Here is a 20465-nt window from a genome sequence, read left to right as displayed (position 1 = left end):
ACATTGTAATTATATTTAGCTACAAATACTTTAGGTAGGTAGGATAAGAGCATCTCCTTTCCTCTAAAATAGCTGGAAGTTAGGCAAGTTTATGTCAATCCACAGCATGACCTGCACCTTGAAAAGTCCAGTGTTCTTATAATGTAAGAAATACTGTTTGTTTTTATGCCAAATTATCAAGAAATTACGCAGTACTTACAGCATAATTTGTGTCTCCTTGACTTGTTATCTCCATGTGGGCACCTACAATTAAGTATTTGTGATCTATCTGTCCATCCATCCATCCATCCATCCATCCATCCATCCTTCCTCCTTATTAGCACTGATGTTTAAAGATGATTCAGAAGTCAGTGCAAAAGTGTTGCTTTGTTTGTCAACTGCTAAATAAAAATCATATTTGAAGAAAGTCAAGTGTAAATCCACTGTAATCGGTATCCTCCTGTGACTCACCTGGATTAAACAAAACATTGTGACATGAAACCCGCTTGCGTGTTGCACTTTCCAGTTTAAAGGCAGACTTTTGTGTTACATAAGAGAAGAAACTAAACAACAGATGGTGAGCAGGCATTACTTTTCATTACTCATTTCACAGTTGACAGGCTCCCTCGGATGCATGCAAGGTCGTCTCTGAACGTAACATAGAACAGACATACTTAACAGTCACATGCTTGGACCCTTACAGTTCACACAGAATTTCCCCAGTGGTTTCATAAACCACCAAAAAATATGAACAAACTGAGTTTAGTGCACCTTCCCTTTAGATATGCATAGTGAACCATCATTTAAATGATTAAAACAGGATATGCAGTACCATTTATCCTACAAAATGGCTAATAAATAGAAATCGTTCAAATTCAGTCTGAGAACAAAGATACCTGAGCAAGATGCAAAGCTACGTGAAGAAAAATGCACAATGAGTCTGCTGCAAAAACCTGGTGACATGTTCACATCCTGAAGGAAAAGAAACCTTTAACAAAAATGTAAACGTGGCATTATTGCATTGCTGTCCTTTATTTTTACATGCACAGGAAATGAGTTTTTAAATAAGACAATGCATATAGATTTATATGTATATATAACATTAGATTTCATCAAAACAGCTCGCAGTGAGGCTTTGCTATTGTAAGGCACATTTAATTACCTGATAATTAACTCGGAAGGTAGTCGCTCCACTGAGGATGAGCAACAAAAACTCTGGATTTCCCTCCTAAATAAGATAAAGCTGTGTATTTATAATACACTGTGCATGATGAAATGCTCACTGAGCTTCAGCTTGTCCACAAAATAGAAATGTGAACTTCAAGGTTTTCTACCAAGAAAACAAACAAAATAAAAAACCTCAAAACTGTAAACTGACTTCCAGAAACATAAAGAACTACTCCATCTTATTTTCATCAAACTTGCATGTTTTGCCAAGCACCTCATCAAGCATCATTTCCTTTTTGTGCTTGTTGTTAATTATTTGTCCCTGCTTCCTCTCACACACAAGTGTCTCATAAGTTAAAAGCTACAGTATAAGATAAATCCCTGGATCCTTGTGGTGCTAAGGTAACATTTCTGCATGCAATCAAGTATTAAAACTTGTAGTCCAGCAGGACATGCACGATGCTTATCTAATCCTTTATTTTTTTTATTAAGTGAGAAAATTTAAAGATCCTCGTCCTCTGTTTTGGGTGAAGCCGGCCTGGAGGCGGTGACCGAGTCTTGACTTTTCCGTCTTGCTTTTGGAGAGGACGCTGGCGGCAGAGAGAGTCTTTTTACCGACAGCAGCCTGAGGATCTCGCTCACCTGAGCCTCGAGCAGCGACAGTCTCCCGCTCAGTATCTGAATGTCTGCTTTCAGCTCCAGCTTGGCCGCGTGGAGCGTCGCTTGAAGCAGTGCTTGCTCAGACAGCGGCTGCACGAATGAGTGTCTGAGGGAGACCTCGGCGTAAACCCCGAGGCTGTGTTCGAATGGATTTCTCTCCATGGGGCTCCTTTCCATCGGGCTTCGCTCGAAGGAGCTTCTTGAATCTCCTGCTCGGTCGATGCGTGGATCGCTCTTTGTGATACCACTGTCGCAGGAGTCGGTTTTGTGCAGGGCGCTTGTTTCCTCACCTGCGCTGTTGCTGCCCTCTGTGCTTCCCCTCTCTCCGCCTCCCCCTGATTCGTGGTTTGTTTTGGGGGCTGCGATCTGTTCTGAGGACTGCGATCCTTTCGGCCACTCGTCTGCTTTCTGAGTCTGCTTCTCCTGCTCGACAGGAGGACGTGCTGGCTCAGCAGATGTGGCGTTTCTAAACTTTGCCCAGCCTCTCACACCTCTGCCGCTCCCTGCGTTACCCTCTCCACCTGCACCACTGCTCTGGCCAAACCGGCTCTCTGGACAAGGCTTTGATGCAGACTCCACCGCCTCCATTGTGCGCCTTTGCTCTGACTTTTCAGGCATGTTGCAACTGTTCCCCCCTCCTGCTGAGGTGTTCTCCTGCCGCTGCTGAGGAGATGCTGAGTGACTGGGCTGAGTGTAAGAGTTTGAGTCAGTGTGGTGCTGGGGGTGCTGCTGCATCTCCACCTGCACGCAGTTGTGATCTAAGTAAGTGTTGGACTCTCCCGTTTGAGCGTCTCTGTGCTGTCTGAACTTCTGGAACAGCTTGCGAACCGGGTGGTCTTCGGGAATCGACAGAGTCACGTCACTCTGATGCGCCTGCTCCCTCCTCACATCGGCAATCTTCCTGAAGATGACCTGCAAGAGGGAGAGTGCGTGCATGAGGACACTGATACAGGACACACTGTAAATTGTAACTTACAGTGTGCATGCTCTAGTGCTCGACCTGGACGAAGCAAGTTGTACAATGTCCGTATAATGCAGCTTCAAAGCAAGGACAGCTGCCTGCAGCTGTTGTGAATGCTGAAATATTTATGAGCTGAAAGCAGTAATGCACAAGGGAAACCGTTAATGGAGCAACAAGTCAATAATGGAGGACAATTTAGGCTCTGAGTCTTTCCTGATTCCTTCTGAAGACAAAGAAAAGAAATGTCAATAAACTCCAAGCGTCTCACTACCTTCCGATACCACTCTGGTAGAAACTTTCAGTGCTGGTGTACCTGAGAAGTTAATCTGTGAAACACTTACCCCCATGAATCCCAGGTTAAAGCCCACTGTGTACAAAGCTCCCACTATTTCAACTGATATATTAATAGTGTAATAGTTAGCATCAACTTCTTTAATATCATTTTTGGATTAATCTGAAACTGACTAGTTTAGATGATTAGAAATAGATTAGAAAACCAATGTAGAAGACAGCTACTAATGGGCTCGGCTGCCCATAAGTAATCTACAAAATGTCTAGGACCTGTTATGTTATTAAACATGCAAAGAACTCTTAAGTCACTGTTTATTTCTTTATATTTTGCTTTAAAGAAGTCAGACTTCCCTATTATTATTTTTTCAAAGTGCTCTTGAGCAGTGTCTCTCCAGGCTTGGCTGCTTGTTTACTCATTTTCAGTAGGGGTGCAACGATACACAAAATTCACGGTTCGGTTCGGTTCGATACTTTGGTGTCACGGTTCGATATTTTTTCGATACAAAAAAATGTTCATGCCTTTTTAATTTGTCATTTATTAAACTTATAAATATATATTTTAACTCAAAAGTACAGTTTTTAAATTTAACCCTAACCCTTGTGCGTGTTTTTTATTTTGACAGCGAATACGCACCTGCGGACCACTTATGTGCAGCCCTGGTTATATAGCTCGTCATATTGCAGCCACAGAAATTCTTTTGTCCATGAAACCATAAAGCTGCACTTTCTTTTTGCCTTATAGTCTGATTTGTCATAACTTCTCCGTTTTGTGGTAAGCTTTTCTTTGGCTGTCACTTCTTCACCCTGACCTGTCTTATTTGGCTCAGCAGAACTAAAATATATATCTGTCTGTGAAGGTTCTCAGTCATCCAGGTCATCGTAGTCAAATATATATCCTGCTGCTTTTACACGCGCACTCACATAAGCTCAGCGATTCTCTGCCCGATCAACCTCTCACATGTTTAAGCTTGCTGCGGGAGATTTCACTTGTCATGTTTGCATAGTAAGCTAACAATTAATAAGACGATGTCAGAGGAATTGGTGCACAAATTATCATCACTCACAGATCAGTGCTGTCGCTCTCTATACACAGTTCGCACGATTGCAAAGTGAAAGCAAAAAAACAAGCGCAAATTCAAAAGCGATTTCAATATGTCACATATTGACAGTGGCTCACCGATGCCAATGACATAATTACCCAGCTACATTTCTGAAAGAATGCAAAAGCATTGACATATATTTTCCCTACAATAGCCCGACGGGCAGGGCAGAGATAGATTTTGGTAGCCCGACTGAAAAAAATCGCTAGCCCGATATTGCGAGCCCTGTATCTGATTGAGGAATCACTCATCTTTGGAAAAGAGAGTTTATTACAGAGAAATGTCTCTTTCCAAAATAAAAGCTATACTATCCGCTTCTTCTGGGCTATATTCTCAGCAGCATATTAAACATATAAGGAGAATCATGTGCTAACAGCTGTCTTCTAAATGACTCCGCTAAAGTTAGTAGCATGCTTGTTGCTTTTGTTTTTGCACTAGGATGATGTCGGCGTAAATGTGCAGTCATATTCGTTGTGTTCCCACTAGTGCTTTCAGGTTAATCTCGTTGAAATGACCTTAACTACAGCCGATCGCCCCGTGCGTGGGGCTAGACGGCCAACACGTTAACGAGCTAACTGCGCTAACACACTAGTTCCCACCCATGTAATTGAGCATTGCATGGCACATCCAACATACTGTTTTACTTTAGTCCATGACGCGCTTACCTTCAGGGTCATACCTCACATGAAAACCAAAATAATTCCAAACGCCAGATCTGAATGAGGGTGGGGGAGGTGCCCTGCGCTCTTCCTTCTGTCTATGCTGTCTGTGTTGCTCAGTGGATCTGCGCTCGACAGTGCAGCCTAGGCGGAGTAGTCGAACGCAGATTCACTGAGCGCTCCACACAGACAGCATCGTCAGAAGGAAAGTTGATAAAATAAATTACAAATGTTGTATTGTTCCATGCATACCGAACCGAAAGCACTGTATCGAACGGTTCAATATCGATACGAATATCGTTGCACCCCTAATTTTCAGTCCAGTACTTGTACACAGGATGTTAAGCCACTTCAACATGTCCTATGAATCATTCATGTTAAGACCTGACACAGGACCTGAAAGATGCATCTGGCCCTTCAATGTTGACTGAAGCCTCCTCAGAAGTGGCCTCAATGGAAGTGTGTTTGTCAAGGAGCCATTCTCAAGGAAGTAAAACTGAGGCTGAGGTATGCCAAATTACACAAGGACTGTGCTGAAAGTCAGTGGCAATGGTTCCAAACACACTGCCAATGCAGTAAAAATATACCTGGATAGACAAAACACACCATCAAACACTATCAGCATGGATTGGCCTCCCCAGAGGCCCACACTTCAACATTATTGAAGCAGTGTGGGATCATTTTAACAGAAAACTGAACAAAAGGCAGCCAAAATCCAAAGAAGAGCTTTGAATTTCCTTCAAGAAGCCTGGAGACTGAAGACTACTTAAGAAATAACAAGAAAGCTTGTCTGAGAGAGGCCGTGTTGAAGAATAAAGGTGGTCATACCAAATACTGTTTTTAAAGCTCATTAGGAATTGTACACACTGTTTTTGCCTCATATACTGTATACTGTCCATGTATGTTTGCACAGGTTTCAATAAACCACTGCACCTATTTCCCATTTTCCTAACAAAACATAAAGAAATGAAGAGGGCTTGAGACTTTTGCAAAGTCCAAATACCTGCCACGAAACTGTGCCAATTAATATTTACTACACAGCACTTCCAACAATTGCTCAAACATTCTTAAAAGGCCGATCTGCTTTGTTACAGCCAGAGTTCGAGCTGTTATGAGTCTGTTTAATTCCTTCAAATTTTTTAAACCTACATCCTCAAAAGTATTTCATACATCTCAGTCCTGAACAAAGAACACAACAGACTACGTGCCCTGGGATGACTTGACGCGATATGAACATCCATTAAGAACTTAAAAGATAGTATTACAGCAGAATGTATAAGAAACCTACTCTTGTGGCTGGAAAGCAAAGCAGCTCCGTGCTGTAGTGGGATCAATATGCGTAGCCAGGAGAAACTCTATGAAATATTAGAGCCTTAGTTTGGACCGGCTAATTGTTCAGCTTTGAACTAATTTTTTGTCACTGTCCTTTTCACAGATTGGGGAAATCTGGATGGAGACAGTGTGCATGTGCTGATTTATTTACATTTATCCTCTTCACATTTGAGCTGTTCACTCTCAGTTTGTAATTTGATAAAAAGGCTTTCTGAGCGGTCGATACAAAGACAATGTGCTATATATATATATATATATATATATATACAATCCATTTACCATTACACACTTTATGGAAAACTGTATACAACGCTGCATCGCACTCAGGTATTCCATGCTGCCTAGCTCAAGGCCACAGCACATGTTGTATGAATGAAGTCTCATCTGCAAAGAAGGGATTTGATTCTAATTTTTGTCTATGATTTACTGCTGGCACAAACACCTTTTCGTTCTTTATTTCTCCTTTTATTTTAAATTTAATGATCATTTAAGTACTAAACACACATATAGATATGTGTGTTTAGCATATGCATGGCAAGACATTGCAAAATGCTTTGCAATACAAACAAAATAAGAAAAAGTGTTTTTTATTCATACTGTCAGTTGGTGAAAAGTTGTGGTTATAGATGTTCCTGTGCACTGGGTTTGGTTGCTCAGCTCTTGATGATGTAGGAGTTTGTAGATGGAGAGTTTATGTTGTAAAGAAGCAGGTTTGGTTGTATTGCATTTGTTGTAGATTGTAAAGACTGATTCACTTGCAGTCCATTGCACCTTGGTAATTTTAGTAGTGTAATGTACAATGTTGAAGTCCAGCTGGGTGGGAGCTGTGCACCCTGTTATCTCTTTTGCCTATGACAACAAAATGCAATCAGTAATCCCTTGCTTTAAGATGACACTAACATCCTTTACTAAAAGACAGGACAGTGAAAGTTTTACCCGTTTTCGCAAATTACAGGTGAGGATGAGGTTGCGGGAGAAAGAATTGGCGAACGCGGTGTAAAACTCCAGCACCCGCATCAGAGCCTCTCTCCGGATGACGTGCAGGTCGCAGTACGTCAGAGCGCGCACATTCGCACAGGCTCGAGCCAGCGTGGTCTCTTTCCAGAATGCATCTCCAAACACGTCACCTTTACCTGAACAGGGCCAGATATCATATAAACATCTGTTGGCTCAGATAAATATAAATAAAATGGGATGAAGTCGAACACATATAGGTTGTAAAGCATAAAAAGGACTTCAGAAAACTTTGCTCTAACTTCAACTGAGAGCAGCAGGTACAACTTTGCTTGGTCTATTTCACAATATTGCCCTGGATTACCTAGTATTGCGATGACCTCGTCATCTTGGATGACTTCGAGTGAACCCGAGACTACAAAACAGAGCGTATCAACGCTCTCCCCGATGTGGAAGATGAGGTCTCCAGGTGCGCAGTGTGTAGTCTGAAACTCCACGGCGAGAGAGCGCAAACAGCCGTCACTTGCCAGGCGAAAAGCTGGATGGTCATTGAACACCTGTTTGTTGAGGTGGACACAGATGTCTGCACGCATGTCTTTAGGACAGATGGAGAGAACCTGAAAGACATGGTGAGATTTGTGCAGCAAACACTTAATGCATCATCACTGGAGGACATTAAATATGTAGCACATTTCCGCTGCTCATTTAGCAGATGTATTACTAAACGTTTTAAAAATAGAACTGCAGAGACATGAAAGCTGCTTCTTTAAATAATCTTTCAACTCCAGATGTTGGACCATGTGATCGGATTTACTTCATGAGAACAACAATGGTAATGTTGTTACTGACTGCATGGACTGTAGAAGTTCAGGACCTAAAAGGCAGATATGGGAGGCAGGCAAGATTTAACCAAGGGCATAAACTTTAATTGGGTTGTTGGGAAAGCCAATAAATGAAAACATGAAATCCAAAAGATAAATCTGACAAGTAATGGCACATCAGTTTTTGAAAGCACCCCCTGAAACTTTTGCACAGATTTGTACCTTGTCTGTGTCAATGCCCTTCGACATGGCCCAGGTGGAGACGATGAAGTCCATGACCCTCTCGCTCAGACCTTTGGGAACCTGGTAAAGTTTAAGGAAGTCACGCACATTGTTGAGCATCTCGTGGTAGCGATTTGTGTTGGTGTACATCTGCTGGAAGATGGTGGTGACGTTTCCAAAGATTGTGGCATATAGCAGCGCTAAAAGAAAAGACAGAAGAGCAAGAGTTCATCTTATTTATTCGAATCTAACGTTTTCATTCATCCGCCTTCTTACGCTTATCCGAGACATGACCATCTCTTCCAGCTCATCTGGGGGGACAAGTCATTCTCAAGCTAGCCAAGAGAACTAATCTCTCCTGTAAGAGATAAATGCTTTTAGATAACAAATAATCATATTTATGGGATCACAGTATCCAACTTTCATACCTCAAATTTAGAGTTAAATATTGTTGAGGAAACTGCCTATGACAAAACGTTTCAGTGGAATATATGCGTGATTAATGGAGTATTTAACATGAAAAAAATTTATATTTGGATTAAAGATTAAATAATTAATTGAGATCTAATCCAAAACTTTATTCCCTTAATTTTTTCCGCTTGTCCAATTAAGGGTTAGAGTCCCAGCTGTTATAGAGCAAAATTCCAGGTGAGGTTACTGGTTTATGACGGGAAAAAACCGGAGCATGCTGATATTTAACTGTCCTTTAAGTGTTTTCCACGCTACCGGCTTCCACACAACCACGTGAAGACTTTTTCCCTCCAAATGACATTCTAGGAACAAACCAGCTCATCTACTTGCCTTTCTAGACCTTCGGGGACTTTTGTGACTTGTCATAAGGTCAAAGGTCATTTTCCCACCTGATGAGGAGTTAACCTGTAGACCCTGTTCATGCAGAACAGTTGCTCCTCCAGGCCACTCTGAGGGAAATCTTGTTAGCGCTCATTTGCAGTTGTATGAAGGCTGGAGTAAGAGTACAGCACCATCAAAGACTCTTCTTTTTTCTTTTTCTTTTGATAATCACCAAATTATGCCATTTGATTATGATTGCTCAAACCTTTGCTTGCCTCTCTTTATCACAATCCCCTGATTTATACATGACTAACACTTGATCAATGATGCTGTAATTACATAATCGCTGGTGCACAAATGAAAGTAATTTTAAGATTTCAAAGATTTTACAGTGATAGAAAAACGAAAACCTTAAAAACAGTGTGGATGTCCATCTGACGTGATGCTGTATAAGCACTACAAGCATATAATCATTATATCTTGGTTCTACAATAATATAGTACTTTTTGCATTTTACATTTTGGATAAACTCTTTAGTGAATTTTATTTATTTGTTTTTAATAATTTTGTTTGTTTTGTTTTGTAATTTACTGAAAAGTAAATGTACACAAAACAGCACTGCTGACAGTGCAGTTTTCTTAAATACATGCATGCATAGCCTGATATACACAACGAGGGATGGGCTAACTCTTTATGATATAATTTCTAATCCACAGTTCCTGGGTAGGAGTGCCGTGCTGCAGTGACCTCAAAGAGTCACTCAGCATCTCTTACTGTGAGGTTTTATCCACTCAACGGGAAAGCTTCATCTCCGGTCACCACAGCAGGATCACAGAGGTTAGGATACATATCTAACGTGATGGCTCATTGTCCACTTACTACACCCGAGCCTGCAGGCAAACTGGCCCTCTCTTCGATTCCTTTTCCACTCAAATAATTACCGTATCTATAGCAGGAGATTTATGCGCCATAATTGAAGCCGACACTGCAGTGTGACTGAATGATCATCGTGATCCAGGCGCCATCAGAATAATGGGTGTTTACTTTCGACTGTACGAAGCTTGAAGCGTGGCTGTCACTTTCTGTGTTCTCACTGGTTTTATTGCATCACTATACATGCTGTTTTAGAGGGATGGGCCAAAGGTTAGTGCACAAAGGTGAGTGATGACCAAGGTACTGTACAGGCACTGAGATCAAAGGTGAAGCTATTACTCTGTCTGCAGTGTGTGATGAAAGCAGCAAACAGGCTGGAGTAAAAATAGGCCTTTCTATTTTGGTGAATTGGAACCACAAAAGATTACTAAGACACCAAAGATATAACTTAGAAACCACTAATGTAGTTACAGTACTAAGTTCTAGATAGTTTTGAAGTTAGCTAAGGAATATGGCGTGACTTATACGTAGACTTATATAACATAATGCATCATTTCTAAGTTCATGTTATAAGCTTCATCCTCATCAATTTGACAGTCGTGTCCCATTAAATACTGAAAGTCACGCAACACAGGGAATGTAAAGAAAAAATATCTGTATTTGCTGAAAATTTAAGGGTAATTTGGGAATAAATGAAGTCTTTAACTTTGACTTTCTTCATGAAGTTTCTACTGACCATGAGAAATACAGAAGAATGCAATGACATTTATTCCCTGCATTGAAAAAACGACTGACTGAATTAACATGCAATACTTTTCTGATGTGACGACCGGCCCTCAGACAGACATTCACAGAGCAGGCTGTGATGGGCGCTGAACATGTCACTTTTGATTATTGACAAAGCCGAAACTCAGAGTGGTTCAAGCACCGAGGCTGCAGCTAAACGTGAAACCATGACCAGAATGAAAAGAGGAAAATGTTGTCTGTGGATCATTTAGCTCTATAAGGAATAAATACTTACTTCACTTTCTGAATATTGAATTCTGTCATTATCGAAATGTGATTTTAAATAATAATTAACTGTCCGTTTGGTCAATTAGGGTGGCAGGTACAGATAGACAACCTATTTACATCCCTGATTTAGAGCATGCTTCCAGACCTTTAGGAAGAGATTTTCTACTGAAAATGGTTTTTAATGTTTTAAATGGATGTCTAGTTGATGTTTCTGTGACGCTAATACACACACCAGCCAATCACATGACACCAGCTCAGTGCATTTAGGCACGTAGTCATGGTCAATTTGATGTGCTGAAGTTCAAACTGAGCATCATGATGGGGAAGAGAGGCGATTTAAGGGAATGTGGTGTGGTTATTGGTGCCAGACGAGCTGGTCTGAGTTTTCCAGAAACTGCTGATATAGTGGGATTTTCTCCTTCAAACATCTCTAGAGTTTACAGAGAATGGTCTGAAAAAGAGAAGAAATCCAATGAGCGACAGTTCTCTGGGTGAAAAGGAAAATTTTCAGGGCACACTTTGAGCCGCTCAGTCTACATGAGTATTGTTGCTGACCATGTCCATCCCTTTAGGAACACAGTGCACCTGTCTTCTGATGGCTGCTTCCAGTAGGATAACACATCCTGTCACAAATCATCTCAAACTGATTTCTTGAACATGACAATGAGTTCACTGTACTCATAGCCACCATATCTCAATCCACTAGAGCACCTTTGTTACAGTATATGGTGTAATGGGATGTTCAGGTGTCAAATCTGCAGCAACTGTGTGATGCTATCACGTCAGTATGGTCCAAAATCTCAGAGGAATGTTTCCAGCGCTTTGTTGAATCTATTCCTTGAAAAATTAAAGCAGTTCTGAAGGAAAACAGGGGCCCAGTTCAGTCCTAGCAAAGTATTCCTTAATAATGTCCACTGAGGATATGCACATTAAAAGGTTAGGAGGAAGTTGCAATAAATAAAGGTAAATGGTTCAAAAATATTTTGTGAAAACTAGAAATTCAACTGATTTGCAATGTTTCACTTTCACTTTGTTGAAAATGTAAAAAGAGACAGCAAAGTCAACTCTGCCATGAAATTTTTCAATAGTGGTTACATAAATATATTAGTGTCTAAGCAAAGTCATCTCTAAATACATCAGTAATGCCATACACTATGTTAACTATGGGTAAAAGCAGCCATGTATTGATCACAGCGTGCTGGGACTTAATATCCTGCACAGATCCTCCTCATGTTTTAGAACACGCGTACCATATGTTGCTTTACTGGCAGCTGGTAAATAGCCAGCAGGACTGGAGAGCACGTTATCTTGACTAGCGTGCAAGGAAGTGTAACCAGACTGTTTCATCTCCTGCAAGGTTCAACTACCATATTATGAATGGATGAATGCACGAATGACATCAAAGTATGTATGCTTTGTTTAGTGTGGAGTGATGGGGAGACAGGGCTGTTTTTGTTGTTACAGAGCTGTTGTTCTGGTAAACACCCACAAATGATGCTACTGAATATGGTTAAAACATCCTTTCCCAGCTCCAAGTACAGTTTAAAACTCATGGATCGTTCCATTATATGGCTGTATTACTCACATTGTGGCTGCTAGTTAAATGTTTCCTGTGCCATTTTCAAAGGTTTTGTGAAACCTTTGGAGAAACTGTTAAATGTGATGCATGTTGGAAATACAGTGTGTGGTGACTGGGTACTCACAGCCCACCATCATCATAGCCACGGAGAAAATCTTCTCGCCATCTGTTGTTGGAGCAATGTTACCAAATCCAATTGTGGTCAGGCTAGTCATGGTGAAGTAGAGAGAAGAAATGTACAGCGTGTCTTTGGTAGGACCTCCTTCCCACCGGCCATTACCGCTAGTGTTGTAGCGGTAAGGAGTTCCAATACTCAGTGCCAACTGGTAGAGCCAGCTGTCTGTCTTAATGGTGTTGGTGGTCTCATCAATGACCTCGTGGTCACCAATGCTGTACCAAATGCAGGCAAGCCAGTGAGCCACCAGGCCGAAGACACACACCAGCAGGACCAGGACCGCAGCTCCATACTCCAGGTAGTGGTCCAGTTTTCGGGCTACGCGGCCCAGACGGAGCAGGCGGATGACTTTAAGGGAACTGAAGAGGCTGCTGAGACCCTACAGAGAAAGAAAGTGAAAATGTGAACCAGATATCCAGATTAAAACATACAATACATTGTACATTGTACATCAGATGAAAGCTGCATTATTATCTTATGTTATAAATTTACACTGGTTTTCATGATTAAAATGATTTCACCTTAAGAGAAGAAAATATCTGTCAAGTCAATAAAACAAGTTTAGAATGTGTAAAATCATTAAGAACAGAGGATTCATGTGACTGGTGGAAGACAATCCGAGAGAGTATGGCAACTTAAAGAGGTGCGCTTTGAGAGGGAACTCCAGAGTTTAGGAGCAGAGCATCTGAAAGCTCACATTGTATTCAGTTGAGGGGAAGGGACAGTGAGATGGAAGGAAGAAGAGTGCAAATGGGTGTGTTGATGTGCAGAAGTTAAGAGTGGTACTGCAGAGCGATGTTGTGGTCTCAAAGGTGATGAGCAGAATCTTGATATCGTTATGATATGATATTAGCCAAAGAAGCTGCTGATGGGCCTGTATGTTGTGACTAATGGAGGCAGTTCTGGTAATGATCCGAGCACCAGGAAGAGAGAAGACCTGAGAAGAGTCGTCAATAGGGAGGGAAACATTTACATTTACACAAGGTGAACTGGTGTCAGTGAGGAGAACCTTGGTTTTATCACTATTCGATTTGATAAAGTTTACAGGAGTACCAGGATTTGATTTCCTGGAGGCAAACACAGAGAGCAGTGGTACGAAAAGTGGTGGAACATTTGGTGCACAGGCAGAGCTGCATGTCATCAGCGTAACATTGGAAACTGATATTAAATCTATGGAAGACATGGCCCAGAGGAAGTAGACAGATGATAAATAAAAGAGGCTCCAGGACAGATCCCTGTGGGATGCCAGTGAAATTTAATATTTTTGAGTTGAAAGAACGGAGTGCGACTAGAGTTGTTACATTTTGTTGTACAAAGAGATGTTACATTTGTACATATGAAAAAACAACAACCATATCTCCTTAAAGGGTGAATATTTTTCATTGCTAAAATTGAAAAATCATGCTACTGCTTGGTTTTGTTCTCGGGAGTCATGATTGTTTTTGGCTGCTTTTACATATTATTGCAACACTGATATTGTAAAATAAATTATTTACATACAATTGAATACAGTTACAATTACATACAGTTATTTAAATTAGAATTAGTCTTATTTTGGCTCTCTCCTAATGTAAATAGAGATCATATATATAAGATGAATGAATGAACTCATCATATCATCACCTACCGGTTAGTGGACTGATGTTTTGAAGCCTTGAGTTTACCAGTTTAGCTGACTCCACCTTATTTTTTAAAAACTTTAATGTGATCATAAGGGGTAGGTACAAAAAAAACAAGGGCCATATGGAGGTTTTGCAGTCAGGTGACCAATAACCACGTGACATTAACTTGCCCACGATTTTAAACATGTGACAGTCATGGTGATGATGTAGAATCAAGTGAAGAAGGCCACAGTAACACTAGATACTGGTCAAAAATCATATGGGAATCACTGTTGGTGAAGGGAAAAATTAGTATTCCCTTACTGGTTGTGTGTGGTTGGTCACTCGCTTTTACACCTAAGACCATTTTAGAATCATCAATAAACCTAACCCATTCATGTCTTTGGATAGTGGGAGGAAGCCCCAGCCTCCTCCTGGATTCAAACCCAGGACCTTCTTGCCGTTAGGTCACGGTAAACACTGGATTTTGTAGATATCATTGTTGACAATACTAATGTTCTGGGTGAAAAACTCAAAACAAAGAGCTCAAAGACTCTGCAATGTGATTATTCAGTGTGGTTTTGTCACTATAAGGGATCGATAATATGACCTGATTTCCATCCATTCATCCATCCAATTTCTTCCGCTTATCCAATTCAAGGTCGCGGGGCGGGGGGGCTGGAGCCTATCCAAACTGTCATAGAGCAAGAGGCATGGTACAAACCATATTTATCACAGCATATTTAAAGAAATACAGAAATTTACTTACTGGGAGAACGGAGTCTTCAGTCCGTGTGCTATTTCTGTGGAAATGTGACTCACGAAGATGACCCGTGGAAGAGGCATGTGTGAGGATATCCTACATTAAAAAAAGAACAGTAAAGCAGAAACGTTTTAATGTATACGTGGAAAGACATACCATTGTCTGAGCAATTAATCCCGCATTAAAAGAATTATCTTTATTAAAGTTTACTCACATCATCACCGTTTTCAAAGGCATTGATGATATCATAGGGCAGGCAGGACAGCAGGTCGATGACAAACCACGTCTTTAGGTAATTCATTCTTATGAGCTTGGCATCTGAAATCACCTCTCCAGCTGGACCCACAAAGGTGGTGTGGAAGTTGAGCACGATGTCAACCAAAAAGATGACATCGACAACACTGTCCACAACCAGCCAGGCCAAGTTGTTCTGCTTGGTCCTGAAGGAAACATTATAGGGTACCATGATGGCAGTGTAGAAGGTGAGGATGAGGATGATCCAGTCCCAAGTGGTCTTGAAAGTGCAGTAGTGGAGGATGATGTGTGGAGGGGTCTTAGGGGCCTCCTGCTTGTACTGAGGGAGAATGTCTGATCCCAGCTGGAGAGCCTTTCATTGAGAGGAAACATTTGCCGTCATGATACAAGAACCTCTAAGCCATATTTAAAAGATACAGATTCTAGAAAGAAAATTCTGGGTCTTGCTCACCTCAGCCAGTCTGGAGGGCTTGTGGCTGACCTCCGACTTATTGAGTGGTGTTAACTGCTGCACCAAGTTTCGATTGTTGGCCAGTGCTCGTGTGAGCCTGGCAAACTTTGTCCACCCTATCCACAGACAGCAACACAGAATGCACAGGAAAACAGCACGGCATCCGGCATTATTTAAGAATTAAGAAACATTTAAGAGCATTTAATGTTAAGATGTTTACATTTTACTGGAGTTTATGGGAGTATTAGGTGACGTTGATTTTCTTTGTTAAATGGGCAATAGATATCTTTTGACTTGAACTGAATTTGTGCAGTTGGATAAAAACACCATCTGCGTTTAGACTGGTTGCCTACTAGCCTTGCTTTAACTGTGCACTGCTGTCTGCTACCTGCCACAAGCACGGCTGCTCAGCCAAAACAGGAAGAGGAGAGAGCATTTGTTTCCTGCTATATGAAATTAGGAATGTTCACAACACTTCAACACTTGGAAACTTTACCCAGCAAAAGAAAACCTGGTCCACTCCCAGAGGAAGCACAGAAGGAAAAGACAAGTGACAGAAACTGAAGGAAAAATAAAAGTGATCCCAATTTCAATTGACATTATTTCTACAAGATTTATAATAAACAAGTCCCGTGTACTTGCATCGACTAAATCAAAGAATCTCTATGTGCTTGTCTCTTTTTCATCTGTTTTGACAAAGAGTCAAACTTTGAAGGTATCCTGTTACATACACAAACAAGTGTGGCGCCATATTTGAAGTCAGTTGCATGAGGGGCAGTCTCATTTTCTTTTTGTAATTTTTCCCACAGTGTTTTGTTAGCCAGTGAATGGAAATAAACAGGTTTAGGCTCTCATACCTGTTGATTAGTATCACCATTATGTTGGTATTGACCGAGTGCACCATTCAGTGCTGTGACATCATGTCTGATCAATTACGTCTCAGAGATGTTGGGGATTATCTTACTACAAAAATTTGTTTTTGTTTTTGTTTGTTTGTTTGTTTACATTTTTTCCTGCATTTTTGCATTTGTTATGATCTGTCTCTTTCACATTCTCTTTATGTTTTGAATTTTCACGTACTTCCTTAGTTTCTTATTTTTTGTCTTTTAGTTCTTTGTTACAGTTTCTGTATATTATGGTCTATTTGTTTTATTTGTTCCTCCTACTTTCTTGTGTCTATGTGTCCCTGTTTAGTTATAGCTTCTCACTTCCTGTTTTAGTTTGGCAGTTATCTGTCTCCTAAGTCTTGTTACTAGCTTAACTTTTGTCCTCTTGTCTTGTTGTCTGGAATTGATTCGGCTGTGCCTTGTTACCCCTTTGTTTCCACTTTCTCTGATTACCCTGATGTGTATAAATAGTCCTGCCTTTGCTTTCCCCTCAGTCATTGTCTAAGTCTCTATGTTATCTCCCTTGAATGCTCCCTGTTAGTTTTTTTTTTTAATTATTATTTCTACTGGCTCCTTTCTTCAGATTTTTGGTGACTTTATTAATGGACTTTGAATTCAGTTTTTTTTTATAACAATCCTAATAAACGGTTAATTACGTCAGTCTCCAGCAACTGCATTTGGGTCCACTCCTTAAATGCACCATGCATATTGCACCGCTGCAGATTCATGATATAAATAAATCCTGACTTGAAAAATATTTAACTATTAATATATGAATAATAATATAATAGTATATAAAATCAATCTTCAGAAACCTGCCACACCCTTTTTTACCTCTGTGAAACAGGATTATTCATACAGCTACCTTCTCCTTGTGCCCTCACTGTCATTTAATTCTGCTTGGTGTATGGAAAAAGTCTCTGTGGCACAATTAATCCCCAGGGATATGGCACTGCATAGACTCACAGAGACCACTGTTCACTGACCCGGACACACAACACCTGGACAGTTGTACGTTACACACCAGGAAACTAATGTCTTATAAGTCAAAGCCACTCATGTGCAATCAAAATCTATAACACTCTTTGTCTTTAATTGTAATGGCTGGACCTTTAGCGATAACTCCAAAGCTTTCAATGTGAAAATCCCAGAAATACAATGAAATACAGAATACTATCAGGTGGAAATTATTGGTACAGTAACATAAAGTCTCTCACCTCTTGTGGACTCATCGTCAATTGGCTGTTTGAACAGGGTGATGTCTCTGAAGGTGCAGAGGAAAAGCACCACCTTGTCATTTTCATTTCTGATTGGGGCTATCTGCATGTAAAGCCATATTGGTGTTTCTGTGGGAAGCAATCAAAAAACAAAAAGTAAATGACCAGATATCACTTCTAATCGTGCGTTTCTTTTTCTTTTTTAACATTTATTCCTTAATTCATTTTATTTTTGTTTTTTGTTAAAATCTTGCGATTCAAATTTACAGTACTTACTATTCTTTGTATACAGCAGCACCTCATAGAAATTAGACTCATAGCTGTCAAATGTTTGTTTGATTTTGTCTATCGTATTTTTATCAGTCAGATCACCATACATGAAACTGCAAAATAAGACAAAGAGGGAAGAAAACATAGTGAAATGTGAATAACAGATTATGAGTTTCCATAATGTAAGGTTTATATATATGTTTTTTTATACTTCAGGTTTGACTATTTCCAGGTATTTAGATTAGTTCCCCTTTTGATAAATAAAAAGTGGAGATTCAATGTATAAAAAAAAAAAAAACAAGAAAAAAAAACACACTAAAATTGTGGATTAAAGCTTCCAGTCAAGCACCAGAAAGAAAGGTGCTGCGTGCTTGAAGAGCATCTTACTTGCATGTGCTGCTCTTGTGCATCACATCTGCTCTGTGGTATCCAGACAGCTTGCAGAATCCATCATTGCTGTAAACGACTGGCCACTCCAGGACCTGTGCATTTCCCAACAGGAAGCTTGTTTCTGAGACAAAATACAGGAAATTTTAAACACCAAATTACAAATAAAGAAAACATATGTAATAAAACATATACCTTTTATTATTTATCAAATCGCCATACATTATTAAATCACCATAATGCAAGTTTATATTTACTACTGCATATAATGGAAACAAGATGCAAAAGTCATCCACATTTGTCTACCAGATGAGACGGAGAAAAGAAAAGCTGTTTAGGTTCCACTCATAATGCGAATCAAATATTGATGAAGAGCTGAAAACTTCTTCCACTTTACTGCAGTTTCAGAGCAGTCTGCAGTCTTCAGACAAAAGGGTGACTGAAATTCTTCCAAATTAAATTGCACACTTGAACTTACTGTACATGTTGTTCATTCTGCGGGCTTTTGTGGTCAGACATTCAGACAATAGAGACTGAATTTCAGATAACCACCACATTACTGAGGTGAAGAGTAAAGTTTACAGACACTGAATCAATGTTGCACCCCTCCATCTACGTTTGTAAGAAAAGCCTCTGGGTCTCATGAGAATAATGTCTGATTGCCTGCTGTGCACATAGTACTTTAAATATTTACGCCAGTAGTACAGTTACTGGCTGTTTTGCTGACATGCATTTCCTTTCTGGAACATAAAAAAGGTATACAGCAAAACTGCGCTCTACTCTCTGGTATTTGTAGCTAAGAGATAAAGTGCCATAAATCAAATTATACATCCCTGAAAAGAACATTACGACCTTTAGGATTGGCTGCAAATCCAGTTCTTGTAAAAATGAGACTATATGTTCTCACATTAGCAGAACTTTACTCCTTAATACCACTGAACAAACACCATGCATCAAATCTGGAGCTGCAGATGGCCTAGATTTCATTCGTTTATGAACTTTAGCTTCTGCAACAATGCGCATAAATAAGGAACAACCTCACAAATCCTCAAACAAATGCTTTAAACTCCTCATATTGTGAAAATCATAATATATGGTGGTGTAAAATTGCACTCATCACATAAATAATAATCTTTACTCTTACTTGATAAGTAAGACAAATAATTAGTGTTTTCCTAATTTTATTTAGAGCTAATTTAAAAAGCCTCCCATAAGAGCAAACTATAATTTAGATTTTTCATTATTTATCCACATAATTCGGATAATGTGACTGTTTTTTGTTTTCTATATCAGAAGAAATGTGTCAGTCAACTTTCAGGTAAAAAAAAAAAAATGCTACTTAAAAGAAAAAAAAATCAGTGATTGCTGATTCTGCTTCCCAGCAAATGGCACAAAAATAACACACGTCGGTATACTTCAGCATCCCAGTCCTGTGTGGTTCCCTGGCTGAGAAATAAAATCGAAAGCATCACTTATTTCTGTTTCCATTTCAGAGTCAAACTCACCGCTGGACCGCCGGACTATATTCTCCAGGAAAGTGTTCTGCGGAGCCACCAACCCTCTCTTGCCCCCATGCATTATGGAGGTTTCAGGTCAGAAACTCGGTGCTGCTCGGTGGTCGTGCTGGTACTAACTGACCCTTCTCCGTTGTCTGCCCGGCGGGAGCCTGGTCCACCGGAGTCAAGATCGCCACGATGGAGCTCTGTGTATCCGGACTGAGGCTTCAAAAATAAAAGCCTCTTTGTAATCATATGGCGCTGGGCCAGATTTGGAGCTGGTTGGGTGCACAAAGTCAATTGTAATTAATATCCACCGATGCTTACACTGTAGCCACACTAATCTACACTGGCCCAACACTGGACTAACTGTTAGTTCTTGATAAAACAAACTTTTATTTTTAAGGTCTTTTTCTAGAGTATTGCTGGTATTATTGTCTCAGGTTTCCACTTTATACATAACTCCGTCCAGACGCACGAGCTGGCCTGAAATGTCTGATTTCTTTCCGCATTAATTTAAATGCTGGGGTTGGACGCGTATTTGTATTTAAAATACGTG

The 20465-nt window shown here is 40.2% G+C and overlaps 1 protein-coding gene across 1 annotated transcript; it reads right to left on the bottom strand.

Annotated features, from left to right (window-relative positions):
• Positions 1-754: 754 nt before the first annotated feature.
• Positions 755-20079, bottom strand: LOC113007126 (potassium voltage-gated channel subfamily H member 5-like). Its single transcript, XM_026143559.1, has 12 exons — positions 19916-20079; positions 18411-18534; positions 18030-18136; positions 17754-17882; positions 15650-15765; positions 15158-15550; positions 14950-15039; positions 12529-12958; positions 8147-8346; positions 7468-7720; positions 7086-7282; positions 755-2718 (listed from the first exon to the last, which is right to left on the bottom strand). The coding sequence occupies exons 1-12, from the start codon at positions 19986-19988 to the stop codon at positions 1648-1650; spliced, it is 3183 nt and encodes a 1060-aa protein (XP_025999344.1). The 5' UTR covers positions 19989-20079; the 3' UTR covers positions 755-1647.
• Between the last annotated feature and the right edge of the window lie 386 nt (positions 20080-20465).

This window comes from Astatotilapia calliptera, chromosome 15 (genome assembly GCF_900246225.1).
Source record: "Astatotilapia calliptera chromosome 15, fAstCal1.2, whole genome shotgun sequence".
In the NCBI taxonomy this organism is placed as follows: domain Eukaryota; kingdom Metazoa; phylum Chordata; class Actinopteri; order Cichliformes; family Cichlidae; genus Astatotilapia; species Astatotilapia calliptera.
Note: the sequence above shows the minus strand (reverse complement) of the source record. Positions and strands in the feature narration are given on the sequence as shown.

Bases quoted from the DNA above. Each gene is read 5' to 3' on its own strand.
- LOC113007126 (XM_026143559.1), bottom strand. From the start codon at position 19,988: ATGCATGGGGGCAAGAGAGGGTTGGTGGCTCCGCAGAACACTTTCCTG. The intron at 15,040-15,157 runs GTGAGTAAACTT...TTTTTAATGTAG, and splicing joins CCTTTGAAAACGGTGATGAT to GATATCCTCACACATGCCTC. The intron at 2,719-7,085 runs GTAAAACTTTCA...TCCCTCTTGCAG, and splicing joins CCTGTAATTTGCGAAAACGG to GTCATCTTCAGGAAGATTGC.